This window comes from Eulemur rufifrons, chromosome 29 (genome assembly GCF_041146395.1).
Source record: "Eulemur rufifrons isolate Redbay chromosome 29, OSU_ERuf_1, whole genome shotgun sequence".
NCBI classification, from domain to species: Eukaryota; Metazoa; Chordata; class Mammalia; order Primates; family Lemuridae; genus Eulemur; species Eulemur rufifrons.
This window is the reverse complement of record NC_091011.1, coordinates 96423086-96446973: the sequence shown is the minus strand read 5'-3', so window position 1 is coordinate 96446973 and position 23888 is coordinate 96423086. Positions and strand designations below refer to the sequence as shown.

Below are 23888 nucleotides of genomic sequence, written 5' to 3'. Positions count from 1 at the left end.
AAATTAGCCAGACAACTGAAAAATAAAAACAATTAGCCGATGTGGTGGTGCACAACTGTAGTCCCAGCTACACGGGAGGCCAAGGCAGGAGGATTGCTTGAGCCCAGGAGTTTGAGGTTGCTGTGAGCTAGGCTGATGCCACGGCACTCTAGCCCGGGCAACAGAGCAAGACTCTGGTCTCCAAAATAAATAAATAAATAAAGTAGAATGTGCAGAAGAAATGAAAAAAAGGTGAGTTTTCATGTTTGTACTTAATAAACTTTAAACCACATCATAAAGTTATCACTAGTCATAAATTGTATTTCTATGTGTAATAGTTGGGTACTTTTAATTTGCATGTACCTTGCCAGCCTTCTCCCCGATCCCAAACTTCCTCGGGCTGTAAATTTAGTAAACTTGAAAAAGCCAGCAGGGATTAAACCCTGAAGGAATTCAAATGACTACCTTACTCTACTCCTTTCAGCCATTTCAAAAACTATGCTTTTAGTTAGAATAGACTCTGGAAGTCTGTGTATATTTCGCCCAAGTAGGAAACATAGTTCAAAGTTAATACCCTAGCTACTGGGAGGAAGGGAAGGCGAACAACATCGCTGGAAAAGGAGCCTGTTATTTTTACCTTACATTAAAACTATGTTGTGGAGATCCAAAGAAATTATGATCAGAAAGTGCCTCTGGTACCGGGCCCAGAGTAGATGCTTATTAAATGACAGTTTACCCTAACCCTTCCCAAAGTGGTTGGTAGGTCTTAATATTTTCCCCCAACCCAATCTATAATTTTTTCCTCAACAGTGAATGGAAAAGAAAGCACAGAATGGAACATTGCCCAACCGTTACTATTAGCATAAGAAATCCACAATTCCATTATTTGTAACTGTCCTTCCTGGGAAAGCGCATATTTCAGGCTAACTCTGGCCCCATTTTTCTGGTACCGTTTGTACGTGTGGTAAAAGGTGGCTTAGAAACACTTCGGTTCTTGCCTCTTCACAACACCCTGAACGTTAAAGTCAAGTTGTTGGGTTTTTATTGGTTCATTTTGTCTTTAAGCGTTTTAGTCCTCAAATGTCATCGCTTTTTTTTTTTTTTTTGCTCTACAGCTTTATAAACCATCCCTGGATTTTTGAAAACGGCGTTGTAACACCGAAAGCATAGCGGAGTCGGATCACAGCGAAGTCACTCTCCATTCCCCAGGCACAGCCACACGGACAGCCGGGGCAGGCGCGGGCCCGCGGGGCGCACGTGTGCTCCGCCGCCCCGCCGCGTACGTCCGAGTGTTTACACGGCTCCCTCTTCCCCCTCCGCCCCGCGGTCCCGCGACCCCGATCCCGGACCGCTGTGTCCGCAGCTTGGCACCCTCCCGAGCCGGAGCCGGAGCCGGAGCCGGAGCTGGCCGGGCCGGGCGCCGCGTCAGAGGGAGGGGCCGCGCGGAGGAGGGGCGGTGAGGTCAGCGGCGGCGCGTCGGCGGGCGCGGCGCATGCGCGGAGGTACCCCCGTGAGTGGCAGCGGCGGCGCGCGGGGGGCGGGCGAGGGGCCGAGGAGTGGGGGGAGGGGGAGAGGGCGGGGGACGTCGAGGAGGTTGTGTGTGGGCGAGACGGCGGCGAGTTTGAGAGGTCTGTGGTGCGGCCGCCCGGGGGGAGCCCCGGCGCGGGCCTGGCGCGACGGCACGGTAGTGTGTGTGGGGTACACGCACACCCGCAAAACTTCCTCTTCCTCGGCCCCGGAGAGCGAGCGAGCGTGTGTGAGCGCGAGTGCGAGCGAGCAAGCTGAGGGGCCGGCGCTCGCGCATCCCCGAGCCCTCCGCCTCCACCGGAGCAGCTGTCAAAACTTCGCCGCCGCCGCGGGGCCTGACGCGCCTGACGGCGGGGGAGGGGCGGCCGCGGGGCGCAACCCCCGCCCGCCCCGCAGGGCCCCTAACGGCTGGCCCGCAGCTCCCCGCCGCGGCCCCTTTCTCCGCCCGCCCCGGGCGGCCCTGGGGGAGGGGCCACGGGCGGAGACCCCGGGCCGGCTCCCCTGGCGCCCGGCGCGGCCGCCCCGCCCCGCCCCCGCGCGGCTCCTCCCGGCCCGCCCCCGCCCCGCACCCGGCGGCGCCCCGCCCCCGCCCCGCACCGTCCGCCCCGCCCGCCGGCGCCCCTCCCGCCGCCCCCCGCCCGGCCCCTGCGCGCGGAGGTGCGCGCGCCCGCGCCGATGTGTGTGAGTGCGTGTCCTGCTCGCTCCATGTTGCCGCCTCTCCCGGTACCTGCTGCTGCTGCTCCCGGGGCTGCGGGAAATGCGAGAGGCTGAGCCGGGGAGGAGGAACCCGAGCAGCAGCGGCGGCGGCGGCGGCCGCGGCGGCGGGAGGAGCCCCCCAGGAGGAGGCCCGGGGTCCATGTGTCTTTCCTGGTGACTAGGATGTCGTCGGAGGAGGACAAGAGCGTGGAGCAGCCGCAGCCGCCGCCACCACCCCCCGAGGAGCCCGGAGCCCCGGCCCCGAGCCCCGCAGCCGCAGACAAAAGACCTCGGGGCCGGCCTCGCAAAGATGGCGCTTCCCCTTTCCAGAGAGCCAGAAAGAAGTAAGTTGAGTGCGAGGGAGCCAGGCCGGGAGCCAGCGGCGCCGCCGGGCCGGAGCTGTCACCGCGCGCCCGCTGGCGGCCCCCGCGCCCCGGCGCCCCCCGGCGAGTGGGGGCGGGGCGGCCCGGGCGGCGGCGGCTCCAGCCCGGCCCGCGCCCCTCGCGCCCTCCCGGGGCCCGGCCCCGCTCGCTCGGCCCCGCACACTTTACTTTTGAGTTTGGCCTTCCGCCGCGTTCGCTTCGTGCTGCTCTGGCTGGGAAATGCCCGTAGTCCGCCGTGGCCTAGCTGGGTCGTTGGGAGCGAGCGGCGAGGCGCACCGCCAGTCCCCGGCGGCCCGCGACGGCCACAAAGCGGCGGCCCGGGAAACTCTCGCAGCTGTCAAACGCCGCGGCCGGCGTTGCGCAGGGCCGGGCGAGGTCGCGGGGAACCGGCGCGGCTCTCCTTTGTCGGCCACTTGCTCCTTCAACTTTTCCCGGCCCCAAAACGAGATTTTCTCCTTTAAACGGTACCTTAGGAAGCCATTTGACTTCTTCTTTCCCCTCCCCCACACCCAGACCCGCGCTGCCCGGCGCCGGGAGGCTCCGCTCCGGTGCGATCGCGCAGCTTCGGGGAAAGCCGCCTAAGTTTTGGAGACGTCGCGGGTGTTCCCGCACTCAGATAGAATGCAGACGCGAATGTTGCTTAACTTGTTACTAGTCTTGGTGACAACTGGGTTTCGTTTGTTTTCGAGCGTACCTTAGGGCTGTGTACGCCAGCTTGTTACATGACCAGAAATGTCTTGGTGTAGAGTGGTTATTTGGCGACTTTCGTGTAAAGTAAGAAACCCCTTTTAGTGCCAGTGAACTGCTCGGCTATTGTGGCTCTTCAGTGTGCCGTGGAGATCTGTGAGTGTCTTTCGAAGTTGTAGAATGGCGTGTGCTGCCTCCTCATTTCATTATAGGGTATTCTCATTGAACTGTTGGTAGTGGCAGGCTACGCTGGGACGTGAAGGAAGGCAGCACATTTATGGGAAGGCTGTTTCTTTGGTTCGGGTGCATTAATTTAGTAATATTGTTATGTTTGGTGATTTGTAGTAAAAATAGTAGCGTTAACTGAGGCGTAGCAGAGTTGGGTTGTGGGAACCCATTAAGCTCTTGACTGAATGTGCTCTTTTTTGCTTTGCTATCCTTTTGCTGTGAAAATGATTCAGGGCCTTCAACTTGCCTCCATATTTTATTGCCAGCTCTTACCTAGCTATGACAAATCATGAGGGAAACAAGTACAAGCTGTGTATACATTGTTACATTAGCTGCTTTGTGATACAAAGTTGGGGTTTGTTTATCATGCCACTTGCATTGTATGATGTCAGGTATAAAATGCCGTTATTCCTATATTAATTGAAATTTGAAGAAGGAAGGTGGAGTTTTAGGGAACTTTAGACTTCTAAGCCACTTTTTTGTATCTTTTAAAGCAACTCAGGACAAGCTCCATTAGGGTTTTAATTCTATTGCTTCCCATTTTACTATTTAAAAAAAAACATTTATTGGTCTCTTACTGAGTATTATTTTTAAGATTATTATGTTTTAGATTTGCATTTAAATTGTTACTAGAGGAAGAGTAGACCTATCTATATTGTCACACCCCAGTCCCTGTACATATGCATCCGGGCGCGCGGCACACACGCGCGCGTGCGCGTACACACACACACACACACACACTCATCCCCAGCTACCGAAATGAGCTCACTTATATTAGTGCAACTACTGGGTGCACCGGAAGAAAGGTTGATTTAGGGTATTACAATTTTATTATTTTAATTATGAAATAGGTGGCTTTTTGAGAAGTTAAAAAATTTCTACTGAATGACAGTATAATCTGACAATATAAAACATCAAAAATTTGGAGAATGTGTAGAACAAATCTAAAAGAGTTTTTCCTTTTTGATTTGAAAACTAATACAGCATTCTTTATAGGAAAGTAAAGTCTGCTGGTAACTCTGATGGTTCCAAACTTTTTAGCGAATTCTTAAGAATTGGAGTCTTTTGAAGGTAATGGAGTCTCCCAGTTGTTTTAGAAACATGTAAATGGATACTAATATGTGAAATGGAAAGCAAAGAATTTTTCAGTTGTGTATCTTTACACCATATTAGAGTCCAGACAGAAAAGGACCCTGTAGGTTAGGTAGTAAAGACCCTGAAAGTGAAACTGATGTGTAATAAATGTAAATTAGGTTTGTAATCTATGAAACAATGTGAAATTGCAAATAATTCACCTAAGAAATGAAACTGATATTCTGTGTAAAGTTTGATAGAGATAAAGGTTTTTAAAATGTAATGTTTAGGCGGTAACTGACTTAGTGGATTGAATTAAGTTTGAGAAGATGCATTTTGACACTGTTTGTAAGAAGTGTAGTGTGTATTTGTCTTTGGATTTAAAAAAAAGGTAACCCATGCCCTTCCAATTACACTTTCCTTGAGCTTGAATTGTTAATAATAGGTAATTAAGCATTTTCTTGTTTTTATGGTGTTAGTTAAATTCTTTTGTTTTATCACGTTTAAAAAGCATAGACTATTACACTTCTGGTTTCTAAAAAAGAGAAAAAAAGAAATAATACGCTCTGGTTTTTAAAAAAGAAAAAAAGTTTAGGCCATATAGTTACTGCTTTTACGTTAACTATAATTATTTTAAAATTATGTTTACTACCTAAAATCAGGAAATATGAACTGAAGCTATTAGTTTTGGTTTGAAAAGTAGGTATATAAATGAGGATTTCCTGTTGTACAAATGTCAGGTGCTACAGTGAAATTTACATTTGTCTAAAAGTTGTCTATAACCGTAAAGACTGTCCAATTATTTGGTTATTTAGTAGCTCATAATCTTTATCAGAGGCACAGAGCTTACCATTGGTGACGAACCTCCTGCCATAGTATGCATGTACTAAGGTCTAATTATTTTTCTGTTAATGTTAAGGAAACTTTTCATGAAGGTTTGATTTTATTTTTTCCATCCTTAGACTATAAATTCACATTACTAAATTGGGAAGCCAAGGAAATATTCTACCATGTTTCTTACCAAGTCATCAAAGTTGATGTTAGGAATAGGGTGGGTGTGGGGTGGTGCAGAAGCAGCAGGTGGTGGGGATAGGATTTCTGAGGCACTATCCTTGGCCCTTTTTGAGTCAACTCTTTATACCCTGAACCAATTACTATTATTAGAGAGCCAGCCTTATTGTTGTAGAAAAATTAGGCACAAGCCGTGATGTTACACAAGGGACCAGCAAAAAATGACTGTGCAGCAGGTGACTGTTGTTGCTACTGTGTATTTTTGTAAGGCCCTTCCTCCAACAGAATTTCTCATTGCCATAGCTGTGAACTTGAAATAAGTCATGGAAAACTGTACTGCATTGCAATATATGCAGTTTAATAAAACAACAGTTTTTAGTTGAGAGATACCACTGTTTTTTTTTTTTTTTTTTTTTTTTTTTTGAGACAGAGTCTCACTCTGTTGCCCAGGCTAGAGTGAGTGCCGTGGCGTCAGCCTAGCTCACAGCAACCTCAAACTCCTGAGCTCAAGGGATCCTCCTGTCTCAGCCTCCCGAGTAGTTGGGACTACAGGCATGCACCACCATGCCCGGCTAATTTTTTTTGATATATATTTTTAGCTGTCCATATGATTTCTTTCTATTTTTAGTAGAGATGGGGTCTCGCTCTTGCTCAGGCTGGTCTCGAACTCCTGAGCTCAAATGATCCGCCCACCTCGGCCTCCCAGAGTGCTAGGATTACAGGCGTGAGCCACCGCGCCCGGCCGAGAGATACCACTGTTAATCGGCTTTTTTGAGATACAAATTTGTAATTTTTATGATAGCAATTCTTAATTTTTATTATTTTTCAAGAAATTTGATAAATGGAAATTTTTGATAGTTAACTGGTCTTTGGAACTTTATGGGCACTGAAATGTTTTAATTCCGTTGAAAAGCTGGTCCAGGAATATCACCCTCTCTTGTCTGTTACAAGATTGTTCTCTACCTAACTGTAGTTTGCTGTTGTGCTGTTGGTCTTATTCATGGGAATTTCTGATATTTGAGACTATGTTTTTTAGTCTACTATACAATTTTATATTTAACATATTGGTTATTAATATGTAAACTTAATAAACATGAATTTCCATGTAAATTTAAAAGTATCACAACGGATTATTTTCCCATTCTGAAAATTGTGACTTATTACATTTTCTATTCTCTCATTTAATTCTGTGATGCCAGATTTGTAGGCAGTTTGCAGAGTGACAAGCTGCACTGCCTCCTCCCATCCCCCCACTTTGCAAAACTGCATGTTTTTCCCTTGGCCACAGTCAGGTTTCTCTAGGTAGATAGTGGTTGTCTAACCCTGTATCCTTAAGTCACTTAAAGTGTATAACTGAGGGAATTTGATGAAACCTCACTGACCTGCCAAAATGAAAATGGTCGGTTTCCAGTTATGAAGAACATTAGATGCTCTCTTTGTACTCCTTACTTGGTGGGGAGGTGTGAGATACCTTTAGTAGCATGTGAGTTTCGTTTTCAAATTTATTTTTCATGTTTTAATTTTATTATTATTTTTTTTAGAGACAGGGGCTTATTCTCTGGCTCAGGCTGGAGTACAGTGGCTTGATCATAGCTCACTGCAGCCTCAAACCCCTGGGCTCAAGCCATCCTCCTGCCTCATTCTCCTGAGTAGCTGGGACTACAGGCGTGCCACCATAGTTTGGTTAATTTTTTAATTTTTTGTAGAGATGGGGTCTTGCTATGTTGCCCAGGTTGGTCTCGAATTCCTGGCCTCAAGCAATCTTCCCACCTTGGCCTCCCAAAGTGCTGGGATTACAGGCATGAGCCACCACCCCTGGCCAAGTTTAGTTCTTCAGTTTTTAACCTGTGAGACATTTGGGCTGAACATAGTAATAATTTTTAGCTGCCATGGAATAAACTTTCTGGGGGGTGTGTGTTTTCCTTTTCTTTAATTTTTTTTTTCTATATTGTTTTGGCCTGTTTTTATCTTTTAATTTCAGCAAACTGATTAATGCCTTCCTCTCTTTAAAATTTTTCTTTGTCATGTTTGTGTACAGTGGCAAGTTTCTGAACTTGTTGGCATAAATTGCAAAAGTTATGAAGTAGAAAAGAGATGTTTTCTTTTTTTATGATGGCCCCTGCATATAAGTATATGCTGGTGATTATTGTGAAAAATTTAATAGAAAGATCAGTCTTGAAGTTAGAATTGAAGTGTTTATTTGTAGAATTTGAAGGACTTAAGAACACAAGAGAAGCAGGGATGACATAGTTCTTTTTGCTCTTTCACTGTAATATTCTAGAAAATGCCTCATGTGAAAGATAGGAAAATTGTTTCACTTTGCTTCTGCTGTTAATTTTGTGGTAGCAGTAGCTAGGTATGATGCACAAAAGTGAAATTGTTTAGGAAGTGTTATGCTTTCTATACTTTTCTGTAATTTTTAGATCTTCCATTTGACACATTATTCAGAGAGCATGTGAATGCTAAACGTGCTGGGGCGGGCAGTCACCTGTGGAAGAAGATTCACTGGCTGAGAGGGGTCCTCAAAGATTTGGAGGAAGTAGTACTTGAATTACACCTTGAAGTATTGGTGGGATTTAGCCAAGTAGAGTGAAAAGAAAATGAAATAGTTTTCCGGGGGTGGGCGCTGTGGCTCACAACTGTATAATCCTAGCACTCTGGGAGGCTGAGGCGGGAGGATTGCTTGAGTTCAGGAGTTCAAGACCAGCTTGAGCAAGAGCAAGACCCTGTCTCTACTAAAAATAGAAAAATTAGCTGGGCGTGGTGGCACATGCCTGTAATCCTGGCTACTTGGGAGGCTGAGGCAGGAGGATCGCTTGAGCCCAGGAGTTTGAGGTTGCTGTGAGCTAGGCTGATGCCGTGGCACTCTACTCAGGGCAACAGAGTGAGATTCTGTCTCAAAAAAAAAAAAAAAAAAAAAGTTTTCAGTTTTCTGGGGAGAAATGTGGTTAAAATTACTGAGGAGGGAGGTGTAAAAGGTGTTATCCTGGTGGATGGAGTGTGACTGGAACAGAGGCTTAATGTACTTGTCTGACCAAGCTGTGATGGTCCTTGAATACCAGAGTTAATGCATTGGGGCTTTATCCTGTAGTCCAGGAGTTATAAACTGTTTATAGGGAGCAGGTAGGCAATTTAAATGCATTGTGCGCTGCTTGTAAGATCATGAATGACAACTAACTCTTAAAGCCTTGGGTTGAGGAGAAAATGGTGAGTGAAAACAGCTTTGGGGAGTCCCAGGAGTCTTTATGCCTTGCTTAAGGTGATACAAATATACAATTCTGGCTGATAGGTGCTATTTGAGATACTGTTTCTAGATACTCTGATTTTTCAACAGAGGCTGGAAACTTGGATTTTTATGTGAAATCTCTTGATTTTTAAATGTTTTCCATTAATGAAAATTTAAAACAGGGCCGAGTGCTCACGCCTGTAATCCTAGCACTTGGGAGGCCGAGGCAGGCGAATCGTTTGAGCTCGGGAGTTCGAGACCAACCTGAGTAAGAGCGAGACCCTGTCTCTACTAAAAATAGAAAGAAATTAGTTGGACAACTAAAAATGTATAGAAAAAATAAGCCAGGCATGGTGGCGCATGCCTGTAGTCCCAGCTACTCGGGAGGCTGAGGCTGTAGGATTGCTTGAGCCCAGGAGCTTGAGGTTGCTGTGAGCTAGGCTGACACCATGGCACTCTAGCCTGGGCCACAGAGCGAGACTCTGTCTCAAAAAAAAAAAAAAAAAGTAAAACACCATTTGGGACTACATCTTAAAGGCTGGGTTTACTCTGTGGAACACCAGTGGACTGTAGGTCTTCAACTTCTGCTTTATGCCCAAGTTATCTTATTTTATTTTTTAAATTAAGGTTTTAAAAGTAGATATTTACAGTCTTCCTGAGGACAGGAACCTTATTAAATTACTTTATATTCTGTGTAGCATTTTATGCAGTTGAATGTAGGCACTCAAATACTTGGTGATTTGATTATGGTTGTTTTAGAAAAACCACCCTGGTAATAATATGGAGAGAAGAGTTACCTGGAGGCAGAGATAATAGGCTGTTGCAGTAGTGGTAGTGTGAGGTGATGAAGGAAAAGGGTAGATGTTGTTGGTGGTATGGATGAGATGGAAGAGAGATCCCAGCCACTGTGGAGCCTCGAAGTTTCTGTCATAGATGTCCAGAAGGTAGATCGGATGCCTGGGGAGCATGTGGGAATGTAGGATTGGGGTTGAGGAATAGACTAGGGTAAGTGATTAAAGATGTGACTTGCTTGTAATCCTGAGAATATGGAGTGTGGGAAATAGTAAAAGACAAGGATGCTGTGTTACCCTTAGGAGATGGAGAACCAACAGTGCCCAGAAGAGTAAGAAAGGCAATCAGAATATATTCTCAGTAGAAATGGGCAATATGTACGTACAAAGATACTCATGGCAGCAGAATTACTCATAGAGAAAAGTTGGCAAAAACAAAATGCCCATCACTGGACTACCATGCAGTTTTTAATCAAGACAGAGAGGTAGATCTGTGGGTACTGAAGTGGGAGAATTTAGGATACATTGCTTACTTGAGGAAAACTTTGCAAAAAGTTGTAAAGCAATAAGTTTAGTACTAACTTTATTTTGTAAAAAGTACACAAACCCAAACTATGTATGTATTTTGTGCATCCAGAAAGATTTGGAAGGATACATAATAAATATTAATACTTCAAATGTACATCTGTGCATTTTAAAAAAAGCTAATAATTAAAACTACAACAGCGTATTGTTTGACAAATGAGAAAACCAAGTTCTGGGGCAACCATGGACTCTGGAACCAAGACTATCTTGATTCAAATCCAGGATCCACTGCTTATTAGCTGTTTGACCTTGGGTAAGTTACTTAAATTTTTTGTGTTTTGGTTGTCTCATTTATAGAGAGAATATAATGGTACACCTAATTTAGGATTGTTGAGAATTTATATGTAGAATTTAGAATAGTGTCTGGCACAAACTAAGTGCTTATATTAAGAGGTGCTATTGTAAGGATTTACTATTGTTGTTATTGTCATTGCCACTAATCATTAATTATCAGTCAAGTGGTTGCTTGTTATCATGGAACTGTTAGTGACAGAAGTGATGAGATGCCAAACTCGATGTAAAAATGCCATGGCATAAAATAATGTAGTAGTTACTGGGGGTTGGAGGCAAAGATTCCCTTTCTGTGTAGATGTCCCTAATAAAGACAAAAAGAAGAAAGATAAAAAAGCTAGGTAAGCAGAAATCACTATAGAATGTTTTTCATTATGAGTAACACGTGAAAAACAACCAAAGCAATTCCCTAGAAGCTATATATGTAGTAATGTTATTACAAAATGATTTAAATTTTTTTCATTACCCAAACCTGTAAACATTGTCATTGTGGATTTTAAAAAATATTTTCACTCTGCTGACTGGGGTTTTATTAGTAGGCCTCCCTAAATGTAATGGGACTTACTGTGTGATTTTAAAATGATTTCTTTCTTTTTTTTTTTTTTTTTTGAGACAGAGTCTCACTCTGTTGCCCAGGCTAGAGTGAGTGCCGTGGCGTCAGCCTAGCTCACAGCAACCTCAAACTCCTGAGCTCAAGCGATCCTCTTGTCTCAGCCTCCCGAGTAGCTGGGACTACAAGCATGCGCCACCATGCCCGGCTAATTTTTTCTATATATATTTTTAGCTGTCCATATAATTTCTTTCTATTTTTTTTTTTAGTAGAGGTGGGGTCTCGCTCTTGCTCAGGTTGGTCTCGAACTCCTGAGCTCAAACGATCCGCCCACCTCGGCCTCCCAGAGTGCTAGGATTACAGGCGTGAGCCACCGCGCCCGGCCTAAAATGATTTCTTACGTCTTATACTTGGACACTTTTAATTTTTACACGTTTTGTAATCCATTTTTATTAGAAGCAACATAGTTGATGGTCACAATGAAGTCTTTGTGGTTTTGTTCTTAATTCCATCTTTTAGTGGTGTCCAGCCAAATAAACCAAAAAACACCCCCCCCAAAAAATTCCCTTGATTTCCTGATTTTTGGGATTTAATGACATACACAACATGCTTGGAATAAGTGCCCAGTTGCATATCAAATAAAAAAGTGAAACAAAACCATATTCTTTACCTTAAAGCTTTCATAATTGGATTGTTCTACCATAGTTGAAGCACTTGGTTAGTGTGGCCCAGTTTTTCTCGTATCAGACTTATGTACTTACAGAGTCACAGAATATTAAAACTATATGAAAATTCCAAGAACATTTAGTCTAACACTTTTACAGACAGCTGAGCCCCAAAGACATTATAGCATCCTAGAGGTCATACATGAAGCTGTTACCTTTATAATAAATAAAGAAGGAGATGGTAATCTACTCTATTGGTGACCTCCAGTGAACCATGCCTACTGATATTCATGCTATTGTAAAGTTACCTCCTCTTGTTTCTTGGCTAGTCCTTTGACTCACTTTAACCAGTAGAATGTAACAAAAATGATGCACTGTTAGTTTTGGGTGTAAGCCTTTAAGAGAACCAGGCAGCTTCTACTTTTGTACTTGTGGGAGCCCTGAGTTGCTGTTGTGCAAGAAGCTAGGTCATAACTTGCTGGAGAGACCACGTGGAGAGGTAGGGATTCTAAGACTACATGGAAAGAGAGAGGCCTAACCATTCCAGTGTCCCAGCTGAGTTCAGCCCCTAGTCGACTTGCCTGTTGAATACAGCCACAAGTGATTACCAGTAAGACCAGCAGAAGAACCACCCAGCTGAGCCCAGCCCAGGTTGCAAAATCATGAATAAATTAAATGGTGGTGGTTTTAATCTGCTTTGTGGTGGTTTGTTGTACAGTCGTATATAAAGGAAGCAGATGAGTTTGTGAATAAAGGGACACTAAGAACAAAAAGTATTTAGAATACAAATGATAAAAATCATAATTGTTTTCCAACTTTTACTGAGATAAATGAGGCTCCACCTTAGGCTTGCCCTTTATTTCCCTAAGGTATTTTAAAATAGAGATGGATTTTTACTGTTGGGGAGTTAAAATTGTATTTAAAAATGCAGTTGTCACAGTATAGACTGGACTATAATTGGATAATATGTAATAGAAAGATACGAGAATTACGAATAGCAACCCTAAAAAAGGTTTGTTTTTTTTTTAACTTATACAGAAATATATATTTGAGCATCATGGACTCTGTCAAAAGACCTGATTTCCGTTTCTGGGCCAACTTCTAACAGCTGGATATATTAGTAAGGATTAGGTTTGTCTTTATGTGATTGAAAACCCCAGAATAGTAGTGACTTGAACAGGAGTGTATATTTCTCTTTCACATCAAAGTTTAGAGGCCAGGCACTAGGGCTGGTATGGTGCCTCTGCACTGCAAAGTCAGTCATCAGGGACTTGCTCCTTTCATCTTTCTGCTCAGACATTTCTAGGGTATGGCCTTCGCCATCAGATTCCATGATGACCACTGGAGCCCCAATCTTATTACATCCATGTCCCATGAAGCAAAATGGAGAAAGAGGAGTCCAAGGGCACAGTCTTTCCCTTTCAGACACCCTTTTAAGAAGTACTGTATGTTTCAGCTTATGTGTAATTGGCTGGAACTTAGTCACAAAGTTCACATGGCCATTTGTAGCTGCAGAGGAGGCTGGGAGTGCAGTCCTTTGCTGAGTACGTTGCTACCTAGCATAGGTTGCCAATGATGGGAATGGATATTACAGAAGCAGCCAGCAGTCTCTATCACTTTGAGCAATTGGTTTATCACCATAGGCCTAATTTTCTGATGTGTGAGAATGATGATATTGAGCCACTTGGGATGGCAGATGATTTCCTATTGAGGCCCACATGGTAGTAACTGCTTGCAGTACTTTGTTGAATCCTGAGCCCCCAGTTTTTGACCTCAGCACGGTGTGGAAGTAGTAGAAATATTTATTTTGAGTAAAGAGGAGAGTAAAAACATGTTCCCATTTATATACTAATGTACATTTTTTTATGTGTAGGTACTTCAGTTTTTATAATCTTTTCATTGAAAGTATTCTGCTAACCTTTGACTATCATCTCTTTAAAAATATCCCACATTCATTCCATATTTAAGAAGTTTGCTAATAAACCTGAGTTCCCACTTTGTGCAGAACATTCTTGACATTGGAGATTGGGGCGGAGTGTGGAGAAAAACTAAACTCCTTTTATGTGAATGACAGAGTATCTAGAATATGCTCTGGTAACAAAGAGTCCCAGTTCTTAGTGATTTCAGTCAACAAAGGCTTATTTCTTGCTCACGCTGTGTGTTCATTAGGACTTGGCTTGGATGTTAGATTATAGGTAATTAAAACTTGTTTTTTTTTTAAAGTATGTTTCTAAAGCATATGTTTTATTTTCAGATTTACTTTTCCTATTTGTGTTCTGTTAGTCACCCAAAGAAGATGTTAGGCAAAATCAAATACTCAGCATCTATGTACTGTACACTGGGGAGACCAAAATAAGACAAGATTCCTACCGTCTATTTTTCATAATTCAGTGCAAACTGAATTCAGTGCAAAATGACACATTCTATAATAGAAGGTTTTGCGAAGTGTGAGGAACCTCAGAGAAGGAAGAAGTTATTGCAGGGGAATTGAAGAAAGAAAACATCTGTGTTAAGTCTTGAAGAATGAAAGCAAACTTTACTGAAGGGAACAGTGGGAGGGAGGAACTAGTACTTGACCATTATGTGTTAGGCACTTCTAGTGCTTACCAAAGGTTACCTTGTTTGATATTAATACTTAATAATCATGTGATAGAATGATTAGTTCCAGTTTTACAGGTGAAGGAGTGAAACTTCAGGAAGATCCCATAGTTGGCAAGTTTTTGAGTAAGGATTTGAATCTAGGTGTGTCTGGGGCCTTTGCTTTTTAAGAAACTGCAGTCCAGTATGGTAGGAAATGAGGAAGGGAAAGTAAACTGGGAATTTTGAGTTTTTACTGTAGACAATAAGGAGCCATTGAAGATGTTGAACAGAGGAGTAACATTGTATTTGTGTTAGAAAAATAACCTTGGCAACAACTGTAAAACTGTAACTAATGATTCTACTGCATGTGATTGTTAAGTATCAAATGAGCTAACTTCTGATCTTTAATTTCTGTCAGCAGTATTTTATAACTTTGAGCATACAGATCTTGCACTTTTTTTGGTTAAATTTATTCCTAAGTACTTAATTCTTTTTGATGCTGTTGTTAATATAATTGCTTTCTTAATTTCATTTATAAATTGTTGCTAGTATATAGAAAAATTAATGTTTGTATATTGGTCTGGTATTTTGTTGTCTTGCTAAACTCAATTATTAGTGTTAATTTTAATAGGTTCTGTAGGATTTTCTTCATATGAGATACAGGTATCTTTTAATTGATCAGATGTTTAGCTTAAAAATCCCAAATCAAGTTTTATCCAGGGACAAAATATCTTTCAAGTTCCATTTTCAACACTTAATGGTACTTAAGGCCTTTCTTGAATTTAGTGGTCTATGTATGTGTAATTGGCAGCCTAGCAGAGATGAGTCTTTGACAACAAAATCACTTAATTTTGTCTTTGACTCAGGTGAGGGTTAAACAGAAAGACAGAGTAGCTAAGAGAAGTAGGAAGTGTGTGCACAAGCAAACAGCCATATTTCATATTGAGAAATTTTACGATTTTCAGACAGATAGCTGTGTGACCTTTGGCAAGTGACTTTGTGCTTCAGTTGCTTCATCTGCTAAGTGGAATAACAATGGCACCATTTCATAGGGTTATTGGAGTACTAAATAAGTCAATGTGTGTAAAATGCTTAGAGTGGTGTTTGACATACAGTGAAGAACCTTGTTTGTTAATTTTATTAGCATTAAGTACTAAGAATCATTGTAGTGGGAGTTCAGTTTAATCTTGGGTGGCTCTTAACTCTTTGGGGTTGCACATTTCTTTGGTATATCTTCTCTTCCCACAGAAGAATGCATACATGAATATAAATATATACAAATTTTGTATAATTTAAGGGGAGGGTTCAGTGACCCCTTGAAACATACCCAGAGCCTTGTAAGGGTCATAGCCTCCAGAATAAGAAATTCACTCTAAAAATAAACTACCCTGTGAAGGAAACGATCTTGGATGCAGGAGGAGGTGGAGGTTTCTTTCTCCTGAAGGCTGCGTCCTTGAAAGAAACAGTTGTAGAGTTAAAAACAGACCAGTGCTTTTTTCTTCTAGAAAGATACTTGACAGATGATGTTTAAGGGAAGATACTCTCTGATGGACATTAGCAAATTTCAGAAGACTGGGTGATGTGCATTTCAGAAATGTATCTCATGATTGTACCCAAGAAAGTATTCCCCAGAAAGCATGCTGAAGTGGGAGTAGGAGTGAGGTTGTTATCGGGACAACTTTGAACTGTCCTAATTTACATTTAAGTAAATTTTCACAAACTTCAGTACTTCACATATAATTAATAAGAAAGTACTTGTGACAAACCTTATATCGCAGGATTAAGACTATGAGAACTGCTGTTCTAAGGTTTAAGACTTCTGCAAGTCAAGACACAGCTGAGAAAAATGATAGATCAGACTATGAGCTTCTCGAACTTCGTTACCATGGTTTTTCAACATTGTGTCCCCAGTAGCCAGAGAGTGCAAAGTTTTAGATATCCTTAGATTTATGTTTTTGTGAGTTTTTTTTTTTTAAAGGGTGATGAAGGATAGGAATGAACCAAAGTGTAGATTTTTTTCCCCTCAAAGTAATTTATATCAAATTATTCTCTCTTTCTATTGCTGGCCTCATATCTCTTAATTTTCCTTTCTTTTAACTATGTAGCCCATTATGAGCCTCCTAGGTGACCCTTTACTCCTCCAGTTAACCCTGCTTTCCTCTTGAGCCCCTTTGTCTTTTGGTTCATTCTTCCTGGGGAGGGAGGACCAGTTAAGTTAGAAGTAGCTAGGCTGTGGAGGCGCCACAGTGGCTGACGTTGGTGAGGAGTCTACTGAGAGTCTTGTTACTTTCCTAGTGCTGGCTGGCATTGGGAAACAGGGCTGGATAAAGAACTTAATGATCATTTTTGAGTTTAAAAAATTACTTTTGGGTTCTCCTTGCTGCCAGAATTTCACATGAAATATCTATATCATTATACTTCTCAGCCCTACTATTTGCTGATCCTAATCCAGTTCATGATAACGTTTTAGTGACCTGTGTTATTAAGAGGCTACTGTCAGCTGGACGCAGTGGCTCAAGCCTGTAATCCTAGCACTCTGGGAGGCCGAGGCGGACTGGTTGTTTGAGCTCAGGAGTTCGAGACCAGCCTGAGCAAGAGCGAGACCCCGTCTCTACTGAAAATAGAAAGAAATTATATGGACAGCTAAAAATATATATAGAAAAAATTAGCCGGGCATGGTGGTGCATGCCTGTAGTCCCAGCTACTCAGGAGGCTGAGGCAGGAGGATCGCTTGAGCCCAGGAGTTTGAGGTTGCTGTGAGCTGGGATGATGCCATGGCACTCTAGCCTGGGCAACAGAATGAGACGCTGTCTCAAAAAAAAAAAAAAAAAAAAAAAAAAAAAGAGGCTACTGTCAAATGTAGGCATTTTCTCTCAAGGTCTTTGGGATAATACTGGTGATAGATTGGGATTAATTTGAGCTTTGGTTAAAGTAGAATTTAAGTTTAGTTTAAAATGAGCGTGATTTGGGATTATATTATATAAAATTCTTTTCTAAAATTTTTAGCATCTATTTGGTGTGAGATTCTGGCTCTATTATTTTCTAGTTGTTGGACTTTGTGTAAGTTATTTAATTTCTCTGCATCTGTTTACTCACCTATAAAATAGAGATGATAATAGCGTTCCTGTCACAGGGTTATTGAGAGAATTAAATAGGGTATATGTGTTAAGGAAACTGTGTTAGAACAGTGCCTGTTACTAAGTTCTTACTAAATATGAACTTTTTTTTTTTTTACAGCCCAGTCTCATCACTTAACTGTTGTATTTATTAAAAATTTGAAATGCTCTATCATAAGGGCTGCATCAACTTGTAATGTCAGTAGCAATGTGTGATAGGACCAATTTCATAAAATCTTCATCATGCATGGCATATTAAAATTTTTATCTTACTCCTTAGCTTAAAAATTGAAAAATAGGGCCGGGCGAGGTGGCTCACGCCTGTAATCCTAGCACTCTGGGAGGCCGAGGTGGGCGGATCGTTTGAGCTCAGGAGTTCGAGATCAGCCTGAGCAAGAGCGAGACCCTATCTCTACTAAAAAAAATAGAAAGAAATTATATGGACAGCTAAAAATATATATAGAAAAAATTAGCCGGGCATGGTGGTGCATGCCTGTAGTCCCAGCTACTCGGGAGGCTGAGGCAGAAGGATTGCTTGAGCCCAGGAGTTTGAGGTTGCTGTGAGCTAGGCTGACACCACGGCACTCACTCTAGCCTGGGCAACCGAGTGAGACTCTGTCTCAAAAAAAAAAAAAAAAAAGAAAAGAAAAGAAAAAAGAAGGCCGGGCGCGGTGGCTCACGCCTGTAATCCTAGCACTCTGGGAGGCCGAGGCGGGTGGATCGCTCGAGGTCAGGAGTTCGAGACCAGCCTGAGCAAGAGTGAGACCCTGCCGCTACTAAAAATAGAAAGAAATTATATGGACAACTAAAATATATATATATACAAAAAACTAGCCGGGCATGGTGGCGCATGCCTGTAGTCCCAGCTACTCGGGAGGCTGAGACAGGAGGATCGCTTGAGCTCAGGAGTTTGAGGTTGCTGTGAGCTAGGCTGACGCCACGGCACTCACTCTAGCCTGGGCAACAGAGTGAGACTCTGTCTCAAAAAAAAAAAAAAAAAAAATTGAAAAATAGTACTTCAGTTTCAAATTTTTGCTTACTTGATTAGTAGGACTAGTGTATTAAGTTTCATTATTTATATTTCTTTTCTTTTCTGTCTTTTTTTTTTTTTTTTTGAGACATAGTCTCACTTTGTTTGCCCGGGCTAGAGTGCCGTAGTGTCAGCCTAGCTCACAGCAGCCTCAAACTCCTGGGCTCAAGCAATCCTCCTGCCTCAGCCTCCCAAGTAGCTGGGACTACAGGCATGTGCCACCACGCCCTGCTAATTTTTTCTATATATTTTTAGTTGTCCAGCTAATTTCTTTCTATTTTTAGTAGAGACAGGGTCTCGCTCTTGCTCAGGCTGGTCTCGAACTCCTGACCTTGAGCGATCCTTCTGCCTCGGCCTCCCAGAGTGCTAGGGTTACAGGCCTCACTGCTTGTATTTCTTATAAATTACCCAATCATATTTTGTCTGTAGTTTACTGGCGAGGGAGACCTTCTTAGTTTTTTCGTAGTATTGATTTAAGCTCATTATATGACATGTTTTAAAATATTTGCTTTAAGTATTTTGCCTCATTTGGTTATATAGAAAATTACCTTTTGTGTACTGAAGTTTCCTTCTTTCTTTCTTTCTTTCTTTTTTTTTTTTTTAAATAATTTAAGGAGATTTACTCTGAGCCAGACTTGAAGACCGTGACCTGGAACCACACCCAAGAAACCATGAGCAAGTGGACTTGCTGTGGTTGGGTTACAGTTGGTTTTATATATTTTAGGGAGACAAGGTTACAGGTAAAGTTACAAATTAATACATGGAAGGCATCCATTTGTTTGGCCCAAAAAGGTGGGCTTTATTTCTTTTAGTCCATTTATAGTTTAATTCTTTGTAGAAGAAAAATATTTGTAGATTAGGATAATGAAGCATTAGAATTTTTTACTCTTTGGAAAGTCAAAATGTTTGATTTAATGTCCTTTTTTGTTCATTCCCATCTCCTATCTCGTTAGTAGAACATGGTACTTGGAGGAGGAACAAAGTTTTAATCATGGTATTGTTCTGTTTTTGTAATAATCCAAGACTAGTAATGAATCTTCTTCCTTTCATCAGGAAAATACTGAGAAGTTAATTTATTTCATAGCCTTAATGAAATATAGCTAAACATTTTGAGAGCCACAGATAAACATGCTACATAGAATGTTTCTATTTCTTTATTACTGTCACTCATACCCTAGTTTTCTTTAACGGTCATTGCCTTTTCTCCCTTAATGTTTATGTTGGCAGCTGCTAAACAAGAGCAGCCCCACACTTCCACAGAGTGCTTGCCTTCACTGTGCCTGCCTACTGACGTCTGGAGTTTGTTTTGTAGGTAATATTTAGGATTTTAGGGGAAGTTGTGGGGGAAGCAAGGGAGTCATGGAGTGGCTGAGGAGAAGCGATGAGTTAATTAAAGCTAATAGTACTTGATTAATCTTACTGCTGACAAGATTCTGTTATACAGAATAGCCCAATATTCAACATCTTAATTTGTGCTCTGGTGGAAGGGCACAAAACCAAAAATGATTAGGTGAAGAATGTCTTAATTGATAATAGAAATGATTTTTCCAAAAACAATATTTTTATTAAATCTTATTGAGTAGTTTTCACAATCGGCAAATCTTTGTGCTTCATGTACATTTTCTAAATGACTTTTGTAAATTGAATGATAAAAATCCTGGGATTGAAACTTGTGTAGGATTTTATTCATATTTGAAGATACTTACATTACAGTGGAAATAAAATCTAGAAACTTTTGCATTGTGTCTTCTAAACATATTTATTTAAAATAATTTCACAGTTCATTATAGATGGTTCTTTGGAATGACATCTTAAAATCTTGTTATAATAAAAGAATGGATTTCTATTTTTCAGTTTTCTGCTGACCAGAGAGCCTGAGTTTGTCTTTAATTTGTCCATCTGCATACAAGCATCAGTGATGTATTCAGCAGCTTTCCAGGGCTGGTTTCTTGGTTATGTCTTAAATCTTTTAAAAATTTTATTCTCCTGAATTTTAGTGGGATTCCTGTATCATTGTAGATTTGGAGAATGTTAAGTGGAAGTTGATGATCTATAATCAGGGTTCTGAGTTGGTAAGATTTTATAGGATAAAACAGATCTGAAAAAAAATAATCTCTTGGGAAGAAAGTCAGAACTTGACCCTGTTTACCACCCCCCATACTCAAAGTCTTTAAAACATTTGTTTATTGACATATACAAGTTCTTTGATAACCCAAGACCACTGTTGAATCATCATTTAAGCTAGTTTATTAGAGCAACAGAATTAGACTGCAGTTAAATCTCCCTCCCTTCCTTCCTCCTTTCCTTTCCTCTCTCTTCCTTCCTTCCCTCCCTCCCTCCCTTCCTTCCTTCCTGTTGGAGGAGGAGAAATACAATTGTTTATTGAGTGGGAGGAGTAATTTCCATAATTGTAGATGTTTGTTTTGAGGTTTGAAAAAGGTGGTTTTTAAAAAAAAAAAAAAAAGTTTAAGAAAAATCATGATAAACATCTATAAATATAAGGAAGAAAAATTGGTTGCATCTTAATTAGACTTGTTTAAATTAAAAATTTCCTTTGCGCAAGTAGGACATTTTTGGTAGACAATGAAAACCGCTATAGGTGGTTAATATTTTGGTTTAACCTCCTCACTTCAGAGATAGTAGATTGTAAAGGATTTGGAGATTTATTGATGTGGTTAACCTAAACTGTCACCGGGGTTGGCCTGCAGTGGCCCATTTATAGCTCACTGTAACCTTGAACTCCTGAGCTCAAGCAATTCTCCCACCTTAGCCTCCCAAGCAGTTGGGACTATGGATGTGCACCACCAAGTCTGGCTAATTTTTTAAAAAAAATTTTGTAGAGACTGGTTCTTCATTGTTCCTCAGGTTGGTCTGGCCTCAGGCAGTCCCAGCCTCCCAAAGTGTTGGGGTTACTTACAGGCTTGAGCCACTGTGGTACAAAATGATACAAAACGTGTTTACCTTTGTTTTATATTCTTGGCTTCCAACCAGATTTTTTAAAAAATAATATAAAATAATGAAATGGACTTGTTGGGTTATTTGAAATTTGGCAGCAGAGGGGATAGTTCCTGTAAATGGTTAGCAAAGAGTTAACCTTGGAAGCATTCTCTGATGGCTGGCTGTAGCATGGCAGTTTTCCGGACCTGGGCTTTGGAGAAATCCATCCCACCTTTTTTAGGCATCTGCTATACCTCGGTTCTTTCTCTACCCAAGCTGTTTTCTCCACCTTATTCCTCCACTGCTCGTGAGTGTGAATGTGTTTGTGTGTGTGTGTGTGTGTGTGAGAGAGAGAGAGAGAGAGTTTTATGTGTATGTGGGTGGGTCGTCTGAGATTTTCAGAGCCATAGGAGAGGTTTGCAAGAAATAACCTTACTGTTCTTGTTGGTTTTTTTTTTTTTTTTTTTTTTTTTTTGGCATGTGTGCCCTATTTAAACTAGTTGCTTAAAGGGTGGCTGGGTGAAGCTGAAAGTGTTCTTTTCCAGTGTTATTGGATTTGGCAGGATAATATATATGGCTGATCCGAGCTATGGTAGCAGTTTTTATGAAATAGTTTAGGTATAGAAATGTAAAATGACAGTAGAAAGCCAGAACTCCTGAATTCCCTAAGGATAAAAAGTTTTTGTTCCTTTTCAGAGGATCATATTTTTCCATATGGTTCTGAAAAGTGACTTGACTTGGATTGTACTGTTAAAAATAAAGACTAAATAAAAAGTACTATTGTATTTAAGTATTTAACTGTATTAAAGCATTAAATATGATAGTTTTAGTTATAGAGATGTGTATTTTTATCATGGAATCAAATCTACCTTACAAACAAGGAGAGAACAAATAATTATAAAAAAGTTTTATATTCAGCTTTTTGAAGTTGATATAAGAATAATGGGAATAAAATATAATCCCCCCCCCTTTAGTTCTTAAGGCTTTTTCACTTAGTTTCTCTAGTGGTTTTATTAGTTATACTAGAGTAACTCAGCATTTTGATTCCAATTCTGTAAAAATTTTGTGTGTATGTAAGAATAGATAATACTTCTGTAGGATATTTAAATGGTAATAATACATTTAACATAACTTAAATATTTATATGGTTTGAAAACTCTGAAAAAATACTTTGACTCAGGTGTACCATTTACAGGTTTGAGGATTTTTAGCATATTTGTTCATGTGGGTTTAATTCTGTTGCAGTTAAAAAAGAAAAAAAAAAAACCCCAGGAAATACAATCTATGTCCCTAAGTCCACAACCCCTGGGCCACTGCCCAGTACCAGTCTGTGGCCTGTTAGGAAAGGACTGTATATCACCTCCTGAGCTCCACGCCACCTCCACCCCACCCGTGATATTCCACCCTCAGCATGTGGAGAAATTGTCTTCCGTAAAACCGGTCCCTGGTGCTAAAACAGTTGGGGACCGCTGTGCTTAACCAGCACTTTTAACATATCTCTTATGTGAATCTGATTGCCAGAATTCAAGTAGATCAGAAGAAATTTTTTAGAAGCTCAAAACAATTCCATAACTAATGAGATTTTTATTTTTATTATTCTTTTTGACTGTTCTTGTCTAGCTAATGTGGTTTTTAGACAATTTGTTTCAAGACCAGAGAAAACCAGTGTGACGAATTAAATACGTGTTCTCTTTTTAAGTTAAACTCTTTAAGATAGTGTAGAGTTAACTTCATTATATTCACAGTTAAATTCATATTTAGAGTGTTGCCTGTTCTAAGATATTTAATATTAACCTCAGGTGACCTTAAATATGTCTTTTTCTTATAAAACATGTTAAGCATGCTAAGCTATCTTATAGAGTAATTTTTATTACATATTGATGTGACAGTGCCTAGTTTATAAGTAGACATCATGTATATATTTTTTTATACCGAGGTCACAAAATTCTGTTTGGGCATTTTTCTAAAAGTAAATTTAAACAATACTGAAGTAGGCTGAGCTTGGTGGCTCATGCCTGTAATCCTAGCTTCCTGGGAGGCCAAGGTGAGAGGATCACTTGAGGTCAGGAGACCAGCCTGAACAAGCAAGAGTGAGACCCTGTCTCTGCTAAAAATAGAAAAAATTAGCTGGGCATGGTGGCACGTGCCTGTAGTTCCCGCTACTTGGGAGGCTGAGACGGGAGGATTTACGTGAGCCCAGGAGTTTGAGATTGCTGTGAGCTAGGCTGACACCACAGCACTCCAGCCAGGGCATCAGAGTGAGACTGTCTCAAAAAAACAAACAAACAAACAAAACAAAAAAAACCCCAAACAAACCAAAGAAAACCCCTGAAGTATGTGTTCTGTTTTTAAGGTACTGTTGATTTGGAAACAATGTATTCTAACAAGGTAAATTTGAAGTATGAACTATTCAATAGTATCTATTTCTGAATAAACAGTTGCTGCTTCTAATGTAAAGTTATCATAATTGTTATAAAATAATTGCTCTAGTTTTATGGTTAGCTTTGTGGACCTAGTTTCAACTTCTAGACC

At 41.1% G+C, this 23888-nt stretch overlaps 1 protein-coding gene across 2 annotated transcripts in view; it reads left to right on the top strand.

The window, feature by feature from the left end:
* Window positions 1–2162: 2162 nt before the first annotated feature.
* Window positions 2163–23888, top strand: part of KMT2C (lysine methyltransferase 2C) — a 252141-nt gene continuing 230415 nt past the window's right edge. The window contains exon 1 of one of the 2 annotated variants that reach the window (XM_069462185.1): window positions 2163–2546. In XM_069462185.1, coding sequence (XP_069318286.1) covers window positions 2386–2546 — 161 coding nt within the window. In that variant the 5' untranslated portion in view covers window positions 2163–2385. The remainder of the gene's footprint in view (window positions 2547–23888) is intronic. The other variant, XM_069462184.1, reaches the window with a different exon arrangement.